The 21,400-nt window shown below is 36.9% G+C and overlaps 1 protein-coding gene and 1 long non-coding RNA gene across 4 annotated transcripts in view; both read left to right on the top strand.

Annotated features, from left to right (window-relative positions):
* The first annotated feature begins 1,583 nt into the window (after positions 1-1,583).
* Positions 1,584-2,443, top strand: LOC128016922 (uncharacterized). 2 transcript variants are annotated; one of them, XR_008184312.1, is made up of 3 exons: positions 1,596-1,724; positions 1,818-1,951; positions 2,086-2,443. It is a non-coding gene; the product is annotated as an uncharacterized LOC128016922 (long non-coding RNA). The 2 variants fall into 2 exon arrangements; XR_008184311.1 differs by having other exon boundaries at positions 1,584-1,951.
* Positions 2,444-3,461: 1,018 nt separating this feature from the next.
* LOC128016923 (anoctamin-5-like) overlaps positions 3,462-21,400 on the top strand; it is a 32,360-nt gene continuing 14,421 nt past the window's right edge. Inside the window, exons 1-7 of one of the 2 annotated variants that reach the window (XM_052601880.1) lie at positions 3,489-3,601; positions 3,704-3,801; positions 12,021-12,082; positions 16,823-16,930; positions 18,331-18,399; positions 20,247-20,660; positions 21,105-21,220. In XM_052601880.1, coding sequence (XP_052457840.1) covers positions 3,726-3,801; positions 12,021-12,082; positions 16,823-16,930; positions 18,331-18,399; positions 20,247-20,660; positions 21,105-21,220 — 845 coding nt within the window. In that variant the 5' untranslated portion in view covers positions 3,489-3,601; positions 3,704-3,725. Of the gene's footprint in view, positions 3,802-12,020; positions 12,083-16,822; positions 16,931-18,330; positions 18,400-20,246; positions 20,661-21,104; positions 21,221-21,400 lie in introns of both variants that reach the window. The other variant, XM_052601881.1, reaches the window with a different exon arrangement.

Raw genomic sequence — 21,400 nt, forward strand, 5'->3', positions numbered from 1 at the left:
ATTTTATTGGCCTTGGAGTGGGTGGAGGAAAATGGACCAGGGAAAAGAATAATTTGTTCAGACTCAAGTGCTGCTTTAATGGCATTAAAGGGAAGGAAAAGTGAAGCCAGGGCAGATTTAGTTGTAGAAGTCTTAGTAACACTTAATAGAGTTAATAAAATGGGGAGTACAGTTGGATTTATTTGGGTACCTGCTCACATTGGTGTTCAGGGAAATGAAGAGGCAGATGAAATGGCAAGAAGTGCAGTAAATAAAAGTGAAGTAGAGTTGGAGGTTATGTTCGGTAGGGTAGAATGTAAAAGTATTATCCAAGAAAGAACATTGAAATTATGGCAAAAAGAATGGAATGAGGGACATAAAGGCAGACATTATTATTCTGTTCAGCCAACAGTAGGACGTAACCTAAATACAACATTAGAAAGGAAAGAGAGTGTCATTCTAACTAGATTAAGGTTGGGCCATTGTGCACTAAACTTTGGGTTAGCAAAGGTTGGAAAACATCTAGATGGCAGATGTAGATGTGGACAAGAAGAAACGGTGAATCATGTAATAATGGAGTGTTCCAACCATCATACAGCAAGATGTCACATGATTTCAGAGTTATTAGAATGTGGAGTCTCTAATATATCTGTTCAGACTATTCTTAACCCAAAGGACTATGAGTCTACAAAGATTTTTATGAAGTTTTTGCACAAGACTGGACTTTACGCAAGGATTTAAAGAATAAACCGAGGCCTCAAATGACCTGAGGAGGGCAGTAATACGCCGGTGATGCGTCTATGCTGCCGCAAATTCAAAAGAAGAAGAAGAAGAAGAAGACAGCTTGCTGTGAGAGACAAAGGTGAGAATATATATTTTCCCCCGAAATAATTATTTAAATTGAAGCGTATTAGTCATTTTCATACAGTGGTATTGTTATTGTAGTTAATAATCTATTAAAACTAAGGCGTAAAGTAAGCAACCTATAAGCAAAAGGTCTGAAAACGCTATCCCCAGGTTTCACAGGTTTAATCTACCCTGTCTGTGACCTACATAATATAGCATATTTTTGATTTCGCTGTAAACATGTTTTATAATGCATAACTAACAGTGAAGCTCCATTAAGTACACGACTCAATGGTGGATTTAAATAAAACATATATACTTCTTAAAGACTATTACTAAATGTCTATTTATCATCTGACTGGATAATGTTTGATAAGTATTGTAGATGAGCACATCTAATAGACATGAAACAGGTGTCTGAGTGATATCTGTGTGTGATATTGTGTAGAATTCACTTTTGTCAACACTGCTATAGATCATGTAAACAAACAAATCTACGTAAAGTAACTAAACATAACTTATCTATTTTATTTGTCCATTTGCAATATTGATAATTTAGGGAACATTTGTGTTGGATAAAAAGTGAGTTACATCAGTTATTAGCTCAAAATGTAAATGCAGTATATCAGATATATAACAGAGGATACTGACTCTTGTCTGGATGTTACAGGGGCAGACGAGAGACACGTGTGTTTATCTGCTGCTGAGACACTGATGAAGGAATGCTAACATCAAAGAATTTGTGCAAGTACACTACAAAAATAAATGAAACATTTTAAATCTTTAGTTGTATTTTATTTTAATGTAATTTTAAACAACTATTACACCTCTTTTCTTATTCTTGATTTCTGTGCATTTGCTGCAGATCTTTTGTGGTGGAGCAGGACCTGCAAGGAAAGGTGAAAAAAAGGGAAAACCTGAAACAAAAGAATAATGTAATGACTTTTTGTATTGTGTATGTGTATTTTTGTATGACATGAAAATGTCTGTAGACTGGTGATTGCACTGAGGATGGCGAAGACCACAGCATCATCCTGAAAATGATCGAGAGTCACAGATGACTTTCCACCTGCCCTTAACTGTCTCATCAGTACCAGATGCCAGGGAACCAGGGAACACATGTTAGGTAAAAACTGTTAGTCTGAATGCACTGTAAGTCGCTTTGGATAAATTTATAATTGATTTATTAATTTGAACCACTTCAGTTCAAAGTAATAAATCAATGCATGTACTTGTAAACTCTGTGTAAATGTTTTTCAGGTAGTCGCGCTCATGGGGTGCAGGCACACAAAATTTTCTCTAACTTCAAGGTTGTGTGGTTCAGAGAGCCGTCACCAAGGTCTTCCTCATCCTGTTGCTCAACGACATCCGCGTTGAGAAGAGTGAGATTATGAAGTGCAGCAGCAGCGCTGTATCAGCTGTGTTCAGATGGCAGGAGGATGTTGGGTTCACCATCTGTAAATACTTGATTGTTAGAACATTAAGTTTGAATGAAGCTTTGTTTCATGTGTTGTTGACTTGTACATGTATGCATTTATTGTGATGCTAACTTTTATACATTATTTTAATCATTTAGACATGTTTTTTTGCTGTCAGTAAATAAAATATAAATATTTTATCCATTCATGTATTAATTGCTTTATGTATTGTAAATTTATGTATTCACATTGACTGCATTTATTTAACTAGTATATATTCATGTATAGCTATGTCACAAAAGAAAATACATTTTGCTTCTTTTACTAAAATGTCTTTTGAAAAAAATTATATTGGTTGGCATTTATCGTTATTATTGCATGTTAAGTATTGGGGTGGGCAAAAGATGCAATTCTTTATGGGGTAATGTTAATTTTCGAGTAGTAATACTTACATTTTTTAAGAGTATCAAATCAACAGATTTGTGCAGATAGTCCCTAGTGCACCTAATCCTCTTTTTTATTATTATTGCCAAATTATTTAATAAAAGATCATGGTAAGACGGTTGTTTCTAACAATAAACAATCATAATGCCATAAAACAGTAAATTAAAAAAAAATAATAATAATGTTTTCATCATAGTATGAGATACTACAAGAAAAACATTTTTCACGTAAAATTATTAAAAAATATTCAAGAGATAACAATTTTGGGTTTTCTAATAATAATAAAAACAATGCTTTAAGGATAACACTTGATCACATTAGGGGAGTTAAAAATATACACAATTTAAATCAACAGTATTGGCTATACTACAATCACAAAATAAAAAGGCAGCCGTTTCTTCAACAAGACTATAACATGGGCAATGTTCTTCATTATCAAGATACTTATACATTAATTAAACCTGTCACTTATATCTTTTAAGTTTTTGTGCTTTTTTTTTACTTTGTAGGTCACATGATCAACATAGATAGAGGATGATGATATACAAATTGCATTCATACTTCATACATACGCATTTAGGCTGTAGAGTATGTACTCTTTTAGCGCTCGTTAAGTTAGTACTTATTGAAATTAAGTGCCTAATTAAAGGGTATACGGTTTCGAACGCATCCCAAAAAAATCTCGTTTTGACATCTCGCGTTGTTCTGTGTGATTTGAACAACTTCAAGTTACGCCTCCTACTTCAAGTTACGCCCACTTCAAGTTACGCCCCCGTCTTGCAGTCTGTAGACAGACCCTTCTCTCCTCGGCTGCTCTAGTAACTATTGCTGTTATGTTATGGAAGAAAAAGCGAGGGAGTGATTCACAGTAGCACAACATTCTCCCTAACATCACAAAGCTTGAAGGACATCCGGTAGACACTTTACTCATAAAAAAAAAATAAAAAAAGGAGAGAGAGAGAGAGATAGAAAAGTTAATATGTTTGGCTTGCTTTTTTTCCATTGTCTCGTGGGAGAAAATAAACGCACAAACTGAACATGAAGAAACTAACGGGGAAGACGAATGAAGACACTTTGATAGAAATGTCCAACATGCTGGATTCTCAGATTGAAGGTAAGTAAATTGCTACAACATTTGTGCAATCGCCAATATGCTGTATTCATAATAATAATGAGAAGGTCATTCTCCGTTGTCAGCGTTAAGGACAAGATAAACAAATAACCTCTGCGTTAAGTCAGCTGTCGGAATCAAAGAACGATGAAAAACTGCTTCGTGTTCACTGGTCAGTTCGCCTTAACAAAACAAAGTTGAGCTTAAATTAAAATAGCTAAATTCAACAAATGGAAAGGCGTGGAAAAGTCGCTGTCTACACTCGGAGGCTGTTGTTATCTGTTTTTAATCATCCAGTAAAAACGTCCTGGTATTCATTTATTTGCATGATCTAAGGATTTTGGAAAAAGTACAGAGAAACGTGATATGTTATTGTACGTATCTTTGAATGAATTGTAGCGTTAGAAGCAGTTTATGGACCACCCCTTTAATTAGTTTTCGCATTACTCTGTCTTGCCACATGGCTTGGCCTCAGTCCAATTAGATTGCGTTTTTATTAAAGTCTACACCTACCCCAACCCTAACCCTAAACCTACCCTTACAGTAATGCAGATACATAAAATATTGTTGTTTAGCATGAGAAAAAGAACGCGACATTGATGTGAGCATGCGCAGTAAACCCGGGTAGGATAAAATGTCAGGACACCGTCCTTATGTTGTATCAGTTAAATGTCTGGTGTCTTTGTATCAGTGTAGTACTGAATAGTGTAATGAAGTGTTCTCGATTTTTGTAGCATTGCATCAAACAAATAGCTAAATCCTTATTTTATCTGGAATGATATCCAGTAGGTTTTGCATTAGAGGTCCTTAACACAGCCTGGGAAGATGTTCATGGGTTTCCCTCATGACAACTAAATACAGGAGGCTACCTTAATAGAATATCCTGCGCTGATTTAATTCTCAGAGTGACAGACACTCTCACTCAATATTACTCGGCTTGTTAGCTTGCATTAAGGCTTGATGGAGACTTTTATTAAGTTTAAGGCATGTAGGCGTATGTTTATGTCAACAAATTGTGTTTACATAGTGTGTGGGTTTGTATGCCCATGTGATGTATTATTATTGTTGTTATTATTATTATTATTATTATTATTATTATTATTATTATTATTATCAGGGGCGATTTTAAGTTTTTTGTTCTAGGGGGGCTCAGCCCCCAATTAGGTTATAAAAAAATATATAAATGTATAAATAAAATAAAAATGCTTGACTAATAGTGTAAGGTGGTATGCTAAATGTATTGCAGTATTCAACTGTATTGCAGTATTCAACTGTATTGCATAGATTGGTATAACATTTGAGTCTGAATAAGCCAAATACAAGTCTTCCCACTCACTCACACACACACACACACACATACACACACACCTGTTTACTGTACAAACACAAACATTTTTTGTTTGCATTTCTGGTACAAGCCTCTTTCTTAAGCTCATGTATGTAAACCTATTTGTCACATGCACTGTAATTAATATGTTTATATTAAAAGTAATATTTTCAAATAAAAATGGCAACATGATCATTTTATAAAGTATGTGTTTATATGTGTTAAGGGCTTCATTTTTGCTTGAGGAAGCAGCTGTGGTGTGATGAGAAGCCAAGTCAAATCACCTTTATTTATATAGCGCTTTTAACAATACAGATTGTCCTAGCAGTTTTCCAAATAGGAAAATACTATGTCAATGCAAAAAGACAATAGTAAACACCCAATTTTCAGTTGAAGGAAGTTCATCCTTGAACTCAGTGATGTCATCATCCAGCTCAGTTCAGTTTAAATAGTATCTGTGCAATCAAGTCGACGATATCGCCGGAAATTAAATGTTCCCAACTAACCAAAACTCCATCGGTGACAGAATGGAGAAAAAACTTTGGGAGAAACCAGGCTCAGTCGCAGAAAGGGGTGAATGCAGTGAAAACTTTACAGTAGATGGGAAACCAATTGCTCGCCCATTACATTTTATAAATTGCATTTATGAAAAAGAACTGCATAGATGCAGATTTTATAACAATCTATCGATAAACAGGGAAAAGGGGAATTTGTGGCCTAATGGTCATAGAGTCGGAGGACGGAGGCATAACCCATTGGATTCTCACAACGGCAGGGATTTTAGGTGAGGGGAGTGAATGTACAGCGCTTTCACCTTTAATGCCACGACTTAGGTGCCTTTGAGCAAGGAACTGAACCCCAACTGCTCCCCGGGCACCACAGCAAATAATGTCTGCCCTCTGCTCTGGGTGTGTGTTCACTTGTGATGGGATAAATGCAGAGCACAAATTCAGAGAATGGGTCACCATACTTGTCCTCTTTCTCTGGCTCATGCACTGAAATAATCTGCTGATTGAAGAATGTGATTTTCTGAAGAATCTGTATTTTTTCTGAAACAATGACATCATAACCCCATGTCTCGCCCCAAATCAGACACCGTTACATTACGGAACCACAATGAAAACATCAAAAAACACTGAACGATTGTCCTTTTTATTAACTAACATTAACACAGATTAATAAATGTATTGTGCCATGTTCGTTTGTATACAGTGCGCAAGGTTTATGCGCATAGTCCAAGTCTTCTCCATTTTTAGTTTATCTCTGTAGCAGAATTACAGCGCCACATGCTGGTCCTAAATGTATACTTCATCATTTTGTGTCGGTTTTGTGATTTCGTGTGGATGCAGATATTTCTTTAGATAAAGAAAAAAAAGAGATCGGATAGGGAAAACTCTAGCTTTGTGTAGAAATAGGCTAAAATGGCCTAGTGACAGCCATGTTTATTATTATTATTATTATAATTATTATTATTTTGCTTAGGACTGATGCTGGGGATTGCCTGTGTTTGTCTAGAATGTTAGGAAAGCAGCCTCTTGGTTAGAAATTATTTAAATGATATTTCAGGGGAACCCAAACCTAATCCCTCCTGCTTTGCCTGTCACTGTGACTGTTTAATCTATGTACTGATCAGTGATTCAGTGGATAGTAATTTGATTATGCTTCCTGACTGTGACTGTGACACTGCACTGCCACGGCTCACATTATGTCAGCAATGTGTGATTGGAAAAAATAGAGAGATTTACAGTGACTTACAATTTTGTATATACATTTGACTTGCACTGTATTTCATCAATATACAGAAATGTTTCACTCTGAAATGCATTGAAACCTCAAGTTAGTTATGTTATATGAAAAGCTTTATATTGGCCAAATGCTTAGCAACTAGAGTACAAGTGCACTACAAGATTTGCGAGTTTAATATACTTTTGATTTATAGATTCTTTATTCACTGCAAAATGAACAAGTGCAGCAGAGCTTGGTCTACATTTAAACAACACTAAAAACAGCTCTTTTAAACTTCTCTTAGAGAATCAATCAAAAAACCCCAGCTGATGGGCAGCTCATTTTAGCTGCATAACAGCGTTCATATTGCTTATTTTATTTTAGCTATAAAGCTTCTTGTTGCAGCAGTAATTAAAGCATGGCAATATATTAGGTTACTTCTTTTCATAATATTTATTGCAGCATGCACATCATGACTATTCATCAGTGTAATATTGTTTAGTTTTAAATTTAGTTTGTTTTAAATTCTTTTATATATACACTTCTCAGCTAAAATAATGAAATCCAATTGCTCGTTTGTAAACTATGAGTTGGATGATTAATCTGTCTGAAGTGGTCCAGAAGAGGTTGTTTGACTATATATTCATATATATATATATATATATATATATATATATATATATATATATGTATGCTGATTTTGTTTAACTGATTAACAGTTTCAGTATTGCAGAACTAAAAAAACTAATCTTAAGAGCATATTTCATGGTACATGTATGTATGTATATAAGTCCAATATAAACATATGCACACTATAATTACCAAGGTAAAAACTTAGGGTTGAGACTCCAATACTTCCCATTGTAAATTGACCCTAAATTTTGAAACCTGAGCTAATTTGAGCTACATTTGGCCTTAAGGTCTAAGGCAAAAAATGGCAAAGTGTTTAGATATACACATGTACCTAGTAATGCGATCTGGCGATAAGTAAAGGAGCTCAGAGAGCTGAGATATGGAGGTTTCTGTTAACATCTGTTTAACCAACATTTGTGGTGGACCGTAACAAACCATAACCTACTTCAGCTGAACTTGTATAGCATTTGTCACAATGCATAGTTTCAAAACCACTTTATGGAAATCATCCCTTAGTGCCACCAGTGAGCAACCAAAGAGACAGAAAAGTGAGAGGAAAAAAAAAAATCAAAGGAACCAGTGTCTCCTGGCAAGGCACACATTACAATTGTTAATCCAGCAAAATCATAAAAACCTGCTGAAAAACTCTTTTGCTTTTCAAAAGTACTGCATAGTGTCTGACTGAATCATTCCGCTGTCTCTTCTGTGTTTATCAGTGCATTGTCACGCTGGACTGTCACACAGAAGACAGAGTCTCTTATCAGGGAAGACCTCATGGTATCCTTTCTAGAGAGTGCTACATCAACACCCATGTGGGCCTTGAATAGATTTCAGAGTCATGCCTGTTATGAGCCGGCTGTGTTTGTTTTTATGTGTTTGCATGAGTGGTTTTCTTACCTTGACCTCTCTTATAAGGTAATAGACAGATTAATTTAGTTGCATAGTTACTCTACTAAAAATGAGTTATTATGGTATTAAATAAAGTCACTACTTATATATTGTGGAAATGTTCAATATTGAAGACATCTAGTGCCACACTCTAATCAGATAATTAACTCAAAACACCTGCAAAGGCCTTTAAATGGTCTCTCAGTCTAGTTCTGTAGGCTACACAATTATGGGGAAGACTGCTGACTTGACAGTTGTCCAAAAGACGACCAATAGCCGCGTTTTCCACTGGAGAGCTTAAACCGGGCGTGCTAGCGTGTGCCAGGGCCAGTCGCGTTTCCACTTCCGGTGCTTGATCGTGCCTTGTTGGGGCTTCCTCGGGGCCATCGGCCAGGGTTTTTTGGCCCGACGAAAACCTTGGGCCAACGCGGCCCAGCTGGGGCTAAAGGAGTGGTTATGAACAAAGGCGGAGTTTCTCCGTGTCTGGAGAGCTCAGCGCTGCAGATCATTTCATAAAGATAACAGTTTAACACCAGCATTTAAGACTTTTAAAAATAAGTTGAGCTCAAAACTCACTCTTAGTCAGCAGCGAGTGTTCACTAAACAAGGCAGAAATATTTATAAGCGATTTTAAAGACTGTGAATGCTAAACATTTGTTACCATAGTAAACATGGTAAATGCAACCAGGAGAAATCAGATGTCAGCTTCTTATTCTCTATCACAATCGTGTATTTATTTAGTAACTTATATTATTTGTCATAAATATCATCTCGAGAGTTATAGCTCCACATTTCCTATCATAAAAATATAATAATGTTTTTGTTCGGGAGCTTTTATAAAAATAAAGATTATCATTCATTCTTAATGTGACGTATAGGCTAGTGTGGCTACAAATAAGCAGAAACAGACTCAACTGAATAAGCAGGCTGTTTTCATAAGCGGTAAAAATAAATAAATACAATATAAATACATTTATTTCAGTGTGATTAATTTTGAGTCCTGATAAATTAATTCATTATGATCAATGTATCATTTATTCTATAGTAAAACATCGATGCTTTAGAATTTGAATATTTAATAAAGCATGCAAACAAACGGCCGCTTTTATCGTGTGAGATCGCGCATGTTACTGTGATTTATTTCTAAGTTTTCTGATAACTTCAGTTTGTTGGTGAAATGATGGTTGCGTGACGTTGTTCCTGAGAGGCATGGTTGCGTGGGCGTGTTTTAGTGACGCGCAGCAGTGCTTCAGGCTCGACTGCGGAAACCCTGCGCTATTCTGGTGGGGCTATTACTGCCAATTTTCCACCACAAAAGCCGGTCGCTGTCAGCTTGCAATAGTCCTTTTCATAACTCAGAATCTCCTGCAACTAGATGCGCGAATGAGGCGTAAACGCTTTTTTTTGTTAAAACTTTGGCTTGCCCTTTTCTACTCCATTTTAAATGATGTTCATGTATTCAAATTAAGCACGGTTCACTAATGCACACATGCCACAATATCGATACAGAGACCGCTGTATCGATACTCATATTGTCAAATCTCTGTAGTATCGATGTCTCAAACACAGGACTACTTTCGATGGTGAAAACGACATATCCCATCGTGCCACTCTCCTTCATAGCTTCATCAAGCTTTGCCTTTATGGTTTTAAAAATACAACCTCTAGCGGTTTGAAAATTTACATATTGTGCATTTTAAGAGTGCAACGATGTAATCTTTATTTGTTTAGCTGATAAAATATTAAGTTCACTTTATTTTCCTGTATAAAAAAAAGGATTCAGGGAAACAGTTGATGTGTTTACTAGGCAATGACTGTGGGGGCCACAGGTTTGTATTCAGACAGGTTTTATCAGCATCAACACTACTGCTGCTTTTTCCCTCTTTAAAGCTTCGAAGTATTACACAAAGGTGCTATTACAAAAAGCTGCCTTTCCCAGTAGGCCTAATAATCACTCATCACGATCAGAGGAAGCCTGCAAAACCACAGCACCTGTTGGCTCCGCTCAGAGCAGTTATTGGTCTTCTGATTTTGGTAATGGTTTAAAGTGTTAACCAAGGCAATTATTTTCATCTTAGAGAAATGCATGTAGAAAAGTTGATTGTGTGGTTTCAAATTTTTAATTCCAACTTTACGCTCCTGTCCGTCTCATGGGTTAAGATGACTTTGCTGTTCTGACAGGCTACCGGAGGACCTTCCAGGCAGGTTCGGACAGAGCTGCATGTGCCGCTTGTCTGTCCGTTCCTCACTCTGCTGTTTTTCATCCTCTGCTGTGTTTCTACTTCATATTCCTTTTTTTTAAATTATGCTTCGTCAGCATCCCAGAGATCACATTGTGACAACTGTGCTTGTCTGTGGCACCAGATATTTGGGGATGTGAACCTTGCTCCAAATGCTAGCGATGTTTAAGGAAATGTTGAAGCCTTTGCCCATTCTTTCATTCAATTGCCTCATGTAACCTTCAGTACGTCAACTTGTCAAGGTTTGTGCCTAAGCTGTAAGGCTGGATATGATTGTATGTTTACAGCTGCTTTTATCAGAAATGCTGTTGCTTTGTGGTTTTGTTGTATAAATTGATATCTGGGTTGTTCCTAAATAACTGAAGAATGACGGCAGCACAACTGGCAACTCAAAATTTAATAAAGCACAATCGAATTAACAGAATAACCATTCTGAGACCATGATCTGAACTGTCCATTATGGAACATTTATTTACTTGCACAAATTTTCAGTGTTAACTATCTTTAATTTGATTGGCAGCATTGGGCTAGCTCACTAATTGTGATATCATGCGCTAACCAGGCATATGTGTCGTGTGTATCCTGGTACAAAAAGAGAATACTCTGCCTGACTGTTTGACTTCCCCACAGGAAGTGCTTTTATCCCGCAGAGTTGGCAAACAAAGCATTGAAGTCGTTGTTGGCTGACTAACCAATGGAATGTCTGCTGAAATATGTGGGGAAGAGACCAAAAGTGCAGCAAAGACAGAAATGACATGTACTACTGATCAAATGATGTGTAGTGTGACATTTTACTTCAGCCACTACAAAATCGAACACTGTAAAACACTGAGTGGGACTTTAATTTGGAGCTGCTGTTCAGCATAGAAAATAAAAATAAAAATAAAAACAGTTCTGAAAATGTAAAATGTCTCTTGAAACAGTGGAATGAATCAATTTAGCTGTCAGCTGAATAACTCTAGTCACTAGTTTACATTAATACTTTTACATTAAGACCTTTGGTCTGCAGTAAATGTGGGCAGGAACTACTGTACTGAAAAAGCCCTATTTTTATTTAACCAAATATTTTCTGTTTTCATACACTGTGTAAATGTACATAAATCGTACCTTTAAAGAGTAAAACAGCTTGTCACTGGGGCAGTACTCTTAAAGGGAACTTTTTTGTAGTAGAAATGTGAATATTAGTACCATTGAGTAGAACTGTTTACTTTAAAGTACTGCTTTGAGCATTTTAGGGGTAAATAAGGTACAAAATTGTCCCTTTAAGGGGTACTGCCCCAGTGACAATCTACAGAGTGTGTAGAAGAGCATGAATTCTTTGGGGTAGGAAGGTTTCCTGTAGACTACTGTATATTGCATTTGTGGTTCTGATATGTACTGACGTGTCATTTCCTCTGTGTCTTTTGCAGGTAATAATGGCAGTATTAACTCCATCTCTGATCGAGGGACACAGCTGCATGGTCACCGGGAGGTAAAATGCCAGATATTTTCATCTCATTCAGATTATCTTTTCAGATTATGGTTCAGGTTTATCGTGTTTGAAAAAGCAACAGATGTGAGTGGTATTATGTAATGCGGTAAATAGGTCACATTCTGAGGTTGAGGTAGATTAAACGTGTGAATAACCACAAGGCCTCCTTACTGCTCTAAAATTTTGGGCCAATCTGAAGTTAAGTCTAGTAGGACTCTTGAAGGCAGTTCAGATGGATTGGCCTGTCTACCCCTAAAACATTTATAGTGCTGACCAAAAGCCATATAAAAAGTGTTTTTGATTCATGAATTTGTGACCAAAATTGGACAGTTGTGATTATTGAATATTGATTTTTAAAAACCATTTTGTGGGTGGTTTTGAACAATTAATAAAAAATAAATAGTGGGTTTTACTATACATAAAGGAATATTTTAAAACAGAAAATAATTAAATCTATAAATCTGTTATATCTATCTAGAAATTACCATGAATTATGATTTTTAAGTTTGCATTAGGCTTCATTACTTTTCTTGACCTGTTTTTGAAAATTCCTGATATATCCGTGTTTTCCATGACTGAAGGCTCCCTGAATATATTCAAACTTGCATATGGTAAGAAAATGTTAATGTTTATTATAAAGGTGAAGAGGTTTGTTTTCATTGGACCCTTTTAGTGTATTGTTCAGCTGCATTAAAGTATCATAGTTCTCACTTTCCTCAGTTTTAAAGGTGTCATATGATATGATTTCAAGTTTTCCTTTCTCTTGGGAGTGTTACAAGCTGATTGTGCATAGATAAGATCATTGAAGTTGCAAAGACTAAAGTCTCAAAACCAAAGAGATATTCTTTATCAAATTTAAGACTTGTCCATGCTTCCATAAAACGGCTCATTCAAACACACCCCCATATCTTTATGTCACTGTGTGGAAATATTTGCGTAATTCCACCCAAATGTTCACACAAAGAAAGGTGTGATTTCAGTAACCGCAGTTAGTGTTGAAGCAGCCATGTCAGGGAGATGCTGTGTGTATCTGGGCGAAAGCAAAAGCACTTTATTTTCCCTTCCTAAAGTAGATGCATTTAGGAATCTTTAAGATTACATACAACAGAACAGCAACACATTTTATGGACGACTGTTTTGTGATCCTCGGAGAGGAGGTCATTCTGACTTTGCAAGGACCTACAGTAATGTGCAGTATTTTAAAAATATTTTTTTTTAAACATTAAAGCATGTCAACATATTCTGTTACACCAAATACACAAAATAAGGATCTTTAAAAAAGTATATTATGACCCCTATAAACCCTGATTTTTGCCATTTTTACATGAACGCATATAAGCGAGCATCAGATCGATTATAGTATGACTTTTTGTTTCTCTTGCTGGTGCACTTTGCTAATGATACTTTCTTAATCTTAGTGCAGTCAGCAATAAAGGAGTATTTTGGCAAACTACATGCAACTGTGCATTTTTGTCTCAATATCTCACTAAACCTGGACACAGATAAAAAAAAAAAACTGCAAGGTTTTGGAATTAGTCACCCTTTTGATATCAGTTTGTTGAGAGGGCATCTAGAGTTGAAGCTGTAGTTCTGCTTTGTATTAAATGATGAAGCATTACAATGAACAGCACTGTGTATTCTCAGTCAGAACAAATACCAGATAATCACAGGACAGTCTCCAGGCATCTGAGGTGTCTGCAGTAAGGGGAGTGACCCGCTCTTATCAGAAGTCTCTGTTTGAGAGAGTGTGCAGCATGAGTAGGATCAACATAAACCGTGGATACTGACAGGTGGAGATACCTAATTGAGTTTACTAATGCTGTATCTTCATGGGCGTGGCTTCATAGATGGAGTCATAAAGTGTTCACTCCCTGCCCCATCTCGCACCCTAAACCCCTCATGGTCATATTCTGAGTCTACACTTTCGTGACGTAATCCTACGTCAGTTAGCATTTGCTAGCACTGCTTGCAACATGAATATTTTGTAAATACTCTCACCACTGAAGCACTTTATGAAAGTTATGATGGCTCAAAAAGGTTTGGATACCCCATTCATAGTCAGGACCTAGGAGAGATTGTTGCTTTGTTAGAGCTAGCTTTAAATTACTGAATTGAACTTTAAATTATCCAACCATGGGCTTCCCAAGACGTCACTTCAACAACTACTGAACTTCCAGCCAATCAGCAACCTTGGGAAACCCCCTTTTCAACGACAACAAAGGTAGCAACGAGAACAAGTAACATACCTCCAGACTCTGATCTGTACTGGTGTATCTAATATAATTTAAACCTCATTGAGGAACTCAATGCGAGGGTTAATTAAGTGATTGATGGTTGTTCATTTCTATGCAATTTCAAGTATTGCTGTAAACTTGGGATTCCACATTTTAATTCTCTTAAACTCATTCTTTCCCTAACTTTTGATCTTCCTGCAAATCTTGCAAATCTCTGCAATCCTAAATGTGTGAGTATGTGTGCTTATGTGTTAGATTAGTTTGTGTCTTAGATTTATCGAATAAAGCCTAATTCATATTGAAAAGAGAAGTATCTTGTGTTTTGTGCTTAAAAGTTAATGTCTTAAACTGCTGATCTTGTCACTGTGCTAATTAATAGTTTTAAAACATAGTTTTCACTATAGTTTGGATATTAATATCCAGCGTAGATTTGATGTTAAACGGCTCGTTCAGTGAATCGCAGGGCGTCTCCATGATCAGCCATGAAACACTGATTCTGTTCAAATTCCCTTTAAAATCTTAAATGATTCCCTTTGAGCAAAATTGACCTGTTTCCCTTACAATGCCGACAAAGGTTATCCTTCAAACGTACTGCCTTTCATTAAAAAGGAGTTGCTTGTACAAATGTTAGAGCGATACGGTAAATTAGTCTCCCAAATAAAAATGATTCAAATTGGCTGTAAATGACTGTGACGAGTGGGGCGGGGCCGAGAGATGTGGGAACGGGCGAGGCCGGTAGAGTGATTGGGAAATCCGCGACACCTGCGCCCCACCGCCGGTCTTGAGTCCCACAGAGGAGATGGAAGGATATAAAACTGGAGCGACGATAGTGAAGGACGAGAGAGGACCAGGCCTGGGCCATTATTTTATGTTTTGCTTTTTATTTATGCTCACCAGTCGTCCATGAGGGGCTGGTGCGCTGGTTTGTGTTTATTTGGAGTTATTAAAGTTTCATTTTGATTGTGCGCCGGTTCCCGCCTCCTCGTTCCCGGCGATTATGGAGTTTTTATCATTACAATGACCATTACTAAAACATGTAGTATCGTTTAGATGTTTCATGTATGTTTATGGTGTTAAAGGATAACAGAGAAGAGTTGGACTTGACGTTTAACTTTAAACACAATGAATTAAATTGTGATCTATGCCACAACTAATAACATGAGACGCCTTAATTGCAGTGAAATAGGACACCTTGTGAGAGCTTGCCTGAGAAAATAAGAAAAATCTAAACACAATGTGTCGACGGTCTCAGTTGAAAAGGCAGGTGAAGATAAGGAAGTAGTACAAACTGTTAGAGAGGAGCTGCCTACAACAACTAATGTAGTTGGAAAAAATCTGAAATCTAAAGATGTAAACCTAATTGATCTATCCGATGATACAGCAGCTTTGAAACAAGCAATTGATGAAGGATAAACTGGTTGAGATGGAAGAAGATTCTGTATCTGATCAGATGCAATCAGCTAATGGTTCAGGTGATTTCTGACGTAGAACTGGTAGGAGATCATTGTTCATTGGAAGAACAGGATAAGTGTGTTTCTAAGACACCACAAAAGAGAAGAACGAAGCAGCATCATTACAGTAAACCAAAAAGAATGGATAAAGTTGATTGGAGTCAAACTGATACTGAGAATGAACTTTCTGAGTGTAGCATCTCCTTTGATTAATCTCAAGATGAGTTACCAAATCATTCTTATAATGTAGATGATATTAAACTCTTTTTGAGAGTAACTAAGAATGCAAGAAATGTTTGCATCACTGAATACTTTCCTGATTTGGAGCAATTAGCTGAGAAGGCAAAAATGTTCAGGAATGAATGTCTGTTTTCTGATCAAGAGATTTACAGGTTGAAAAAGATTCTCACCCAAGCTAATGTACAGTTAAGGACTAATGTTGGTAATGAAAAACATTAGAATTATAGTTTTATGAGATGACTATTGGTGTTTCTTGTGTATCCTTCTCTTTGATGAAGGAATTTTGGTTTAATATCAATAGATTAAAAAAGGCGTTTGATAGAGTGGAACATGGTTATTTATGGTATGTTGTTAAAACTTTTGGTTTTAATAAAGTTTTTATTGATAAGTTAAGAGTCTTATATTGTGATGTTGAAAGTTTGCTGTAGGTGAATGGTGACTTATGTGCCCCCTTTAGAGTTTTTAGAGGTATTAGACGGGTGTGCTCTGTCTGGTATGTTATATAGTTTGGCAATTGAACGTCAAAAGTTAAGAGCAGAATTAAAGGGTGTATGCATTCCTTATTGTAAATAAGTAAATGTTTGTTTGTATGCATGTTGATTTCACACTTTCTGCAGAAGTAACCGTTCTCTAAATACCGTACCTGTGGTTTTGTAACCTGGAAAAGATAAGAGACCCTTACAGTTGATAGGAATCACATGTATCATGTCTCGTTTTTTCATTGTGACAGAAGTCAACTCTGAATGAGTCTCTGTGGTCATGTGGTTGTGTACGAGAGTAGGAATGTTTTTAATTTGAATCTCTTTCTTTTGTAGATAGACAAGTTTGGACAAAACAGGGACTCTGTTTTCTTCAAGGATGGTGTTCGGCACATTGATTTTGTCCTGTCCTACGTTGACGACAAGGACGGAGACAAGAAAGCGGTATGCCACTAATATACAGTAATTTTATTAATGCACGTCTAAAACATGATGCTTGTTTATTTATCTGTTAATTCAAACATAGGGTTGGGAATCGTTAGAAATCTTCAGATTCCGGTTCCATTTAAAATCATTAAATAACTATTAAAAAATAGTGGCAAGGAAAACTTCACAATACTCAACTGCTCAATACTGTTTATTACTTACTCTCAACTTAAATTAAAGGTTGGCAATGTCAAAATGCGACAAATACTACAGTAAACGAATTTTCAGATTACGGTAAAATGCATGAAAATACATATTTTCTATCACTTTGTTTATCACTCTTGAAATGCCCTGTACACTAAATAATCTAACCCTCATACTTGCATAACAATAGCAGTCCATTTATTTAGTGGTCCAAGCTGAAGTCAGTATGTATATTAATGACAATATGGGACAAATATTATGTAATTTAGTGGTGACAGGTGCTGTGTGCTACCGTTACATGTACAGCCAGACAAATCGGCATGCACAGTTATCAAATGCGCGAGTGCACATACAGTCGTGGGAAACGATGTGTTTGGCAGTTTAAGACACAATGCGGCTCGGCGAGTCTGTGGAGTGTGCTCCATTGGAAACAATGTGCTCTGTAATTAAAGAGTAGGGCGGCGTTTCTGTTATTTGGTTTGTGACATCCTTTAAGGCACATGACGAATCATCAGAACACCGGCACACGGCTGCTCAAAGCGCTTGGTCACGTTTCACACTAGAACCGTTTTCGGGAACTGAAATTTAGAAATTGCTCACGGTTACGGTTCTTTTAAAAAAACAGAACAGGTTGTGAATAAGAACCGGTTCTCGGTTCCCAACCCTATTCATACGTTTAAAATGCAATTCACTTATGACAGGTTTGTCAGGTTTTCCACAGGTGATCCCATTATGCATTTTTATGCAGGAATGATAATTAGTGTGCATTTTCTCCTAAATGTTCTGTACTCGCCCTGGTTAAACAATCAAACAATGACTGATGCTTAATATTGCTCATTGTGTCCAAAAATAGTGTCAAAAATAATGGGGGCGTGTAGTGGTGGTGAGATGGGGTGCAATGTCTGCTGGGTCCTAAGATCGTCAGAGTCAGATTAAAGCATGAAGTATATCCCTTGAGTAACCCGTTTGAGCTGGTGTTCCATAAGATTGGTAGTTATAAGTCACCGGTGCTTGAGGGAAATACAAGTTTTCTCTAAAGACATAGTTCAAAGCTTGTTTACAACCCTCAGAACCTAAAATGTCACACTGTTACCAGATACAAAGCTCAATGAATAGATTACTTGAGTGATGGTAAAAAAAAATAAAAGAGAAGAGGCCATGAATGATATAGTATAGTTGAAAACGCCTGTTTTTGTGTGTTGTTTTTCCTCCAGGAGAGAAGAAGAGAGTTTGAAGCCAACCTGGAGGAGGCTGGTCTTGAGCTGGAGACTGAAGATAAATCGGTGAGGTTCTGAGCCACACATGCCCCCTCATGGTTGCACTTCTATAGTGCATCTTAATTTTATTTTATTTTCCTCCTATACCGAAGCACAGACCTTTATCTTTTTCTATGCCCACTGTATAGAGATAAGTGTGTGTGTGTCTATATATACAGTATTGTTCAAAATAATAGCGGTACAATGTGACTAACCAGAATAATCAAGGTTTTTCGTATATTTTTTTATTGCTACGTGGCAAACAAGTTACCAGTAGGTTCAGTAGATTCTCAGAAAACAAATGAGACCCAGCATTCATGATATGCACGCTCTTAAGGCTGTGCAATTGGGCAATTAGTTGAATTAGTTGAAAGGGGTGTGTTCAAAAAAATAGCAGTGTGGCATTCAATCACTGAGGTCATCAATTTTGTGAAGAAACAGGTGTGAATCAGGTGGCCCCTATTTAAGGATGAAGCCAACACTTGTTGAACATGCATTTGAAAGCTGAGGAAAATGGGTCGTTCAAGACATTGTTCAGAAGAACAGCGTACTTTGATTAAAAAGTTGATTAGAGAGGGGAAAACCTATAAAGAGGTGCAAAAAATGATAGGCTGTTCAGCTAAAATGATCTCCAATGCCTTACAATGGAGAGCAAAACCAGAGAGACGTGGAAGAAAACGGAAGACAACCATCAAAATGGATAGAAGAATAACCAGAATGGCAAAGGCTCAGCCAATGATCACCTCCAGGATGATCAAAGACAGTCTGGAGTTACCTGTAAGTACTGTGACAGTTAGAAGACGTCTGTGTGAAGCTAATCTATTTTCAAGAATCCCCGCAAAGTCCCGCTGTTAAAAAAAAGGCATGTGCAGAAGAGGTTACAATTTGCCAAAGAACACATCAACTGGCCTAAAGAGAAATGGAGGAACATTTTGTGGACTGATGAGAGTAAAATTGTTCTTTTTGGGTCCAAGGGCCACAGGCAGTTTGTGAGACGACCCCCAAACTCTGAATTCAAGCCACAGTACACAGTGAAGACAGTGAAGCATGGAGGTGCAAGCATCATGATATGGGCATGTTTCTCCTACTATGGTGTTGGGCCTATTTATCGCATACCAGGGATCATGGATCAGTTTGCATATGTTAAAATACTTGAAGAGGTCATGTTGCCCTATGCTGAAGAGGACATGCCCTTGAAATGGTTGTTTCAACAAGACAATGACCCAAAACACACTAGTAAACGGGCAAAGTCTTGGTTCCAAACCAACAAAATTAATGTTATGGAGTGGCCAGCCCAATCTCCAGACCTTAATCCAATTGAGAACTTGTGGGGTGATATCAAAAATGCTGTTTCTGAAGCAAAACCAAGAAATGTGAATGAATTGTGGAATGTTGTTAAAGAATCATGGAGTGGAATAACAGCTGAGAGGTGCCACAAGTTGGTTGACTCCATGCCACACAGATGTCAAGCAGTTTTAAAAAACTGTGGTCATACAACTAAATATTAGTTTAGTGATTCACAGGATTGCTAAATCCCAGAAAAAAAAAATGTTTGTTCAAAATAGTTTTGAGTTTGTACAGTCAAAGGTAGACACTGCTATTTTTTTGAACACACCCCTTTCAACTAATTGCCCAATTGCACAGCCTTAAGAGCGTGCATATCATGAATGCTGGGTCTTGTTTGTTTTCTGACAATCTACTGAACCTACTGGTAACTTGTTTGCCACGTAGCAATAAAAAATATACTAAAAACCTTGATTATTCTGGTTAGTCACATTGTACTGCTATTATTTTGAACAATACTGTATATATATATATATATATAATGCATTACTTCAGTGTCATTTGATGTGATTTTATATCTTCCCCTGCAGGAGTCAGATGACCGTAAGACGTATTATCTGAAGATTCACGCTCCGTGGGAAGTGTTGGCCAACTATGCTGATGTGCTAAAGATCAAAGTGCCCTTTAAAGCGAGTGATATTTCCAAAGCTCGAGAAGGTCATCTGGAGTGGCTCACTCAAGCTTTCCGGCTTCCAGACAACATCATGAGGCCAGAGCCGGACTACTTCACTGCACCTTTTGACAAGAGCAAGGTCGACTTCTTCCTCATTGATGATAAGGACACATTTTTTCCTCCGTCCACTCGCAACAGGATCGTGTACTACATCCTGACCCGCTGCCCTTACTACAAGGAAGACTGTACAGAGAGAGATAAGACGTTATCTCTCGGAATTAAACGTCTGCTGAACAACGGCACCTACACTTCAGCTTATCCCCTTCATGACGTGAGTGTGAGATTTATGCACTTCATTCTATCTGTCTGTCTATCTCCTAATAAAAGTTAGGGGTCAGTAAGATTTTTTAAATATAAATTAATACTTGTATTCATTAAGGATGCTTTAAGTTTACCAAAAGTGGCATTACACTTTTACTGTAGTGACTTTAATAGTGACTTTTACATGGTTACAAAAATATATATTAATTAAAGTATTAATGCCATCACAGAATTAAATTACATTTAAAAATGATTTAAAATTAAGTAAAACAGCAATTGTATATAGTAATAGTAATACACCACTACAATACAGTTTTACTGTATCCTTGGTGCACACAACAGACTGCTTTTAAAACATTTAAAAAATCTTACCAGCCTCAAGACAAAAAAGCCCCCTTGCATGTTAAAAGAGTTAGTGTCTTAGGTCAACATCTGACTGGTGTTTTTTCCTCAGTGTAAGTATTGGAAGAAGCCACAAGATGCGCAGTGTGAGAGTGAGAGGTATCATCTGTATAGATACTGGGCTCGATTCCTCTGCTTCTACAAGAAGCAACCACTCAATCTGATCAAGTGAGGACACTGCAGACTCAATGCATGCATACCTGTCAGAGTGCAATAACCAAATCTGGAGCTGATGCATCTTCATTAAACTGCTGATTGCAAGATAATATCAGTAGAAGAAATGATTATCCTCACTTTTTTTTTAGAGCAGCATATCAAACCATAGTGTTACATATCCTCTTTGTGTTT

Source organism: Carassius gibelio, chromosome A7 (assembly GCF_023724105.1).
Source record: "Carassius gibelio isolate Cgi1373 ecotype wild population from Czech Republic chromosome A7, carGib1.2-hapl.c, whole genome shotgun sequence".
NCBI lineage: Eukaryota > Metazoa > Chordata > Actinopteri > Cypriniformes > Cyprinidae > Carassius > Carassius gibelio.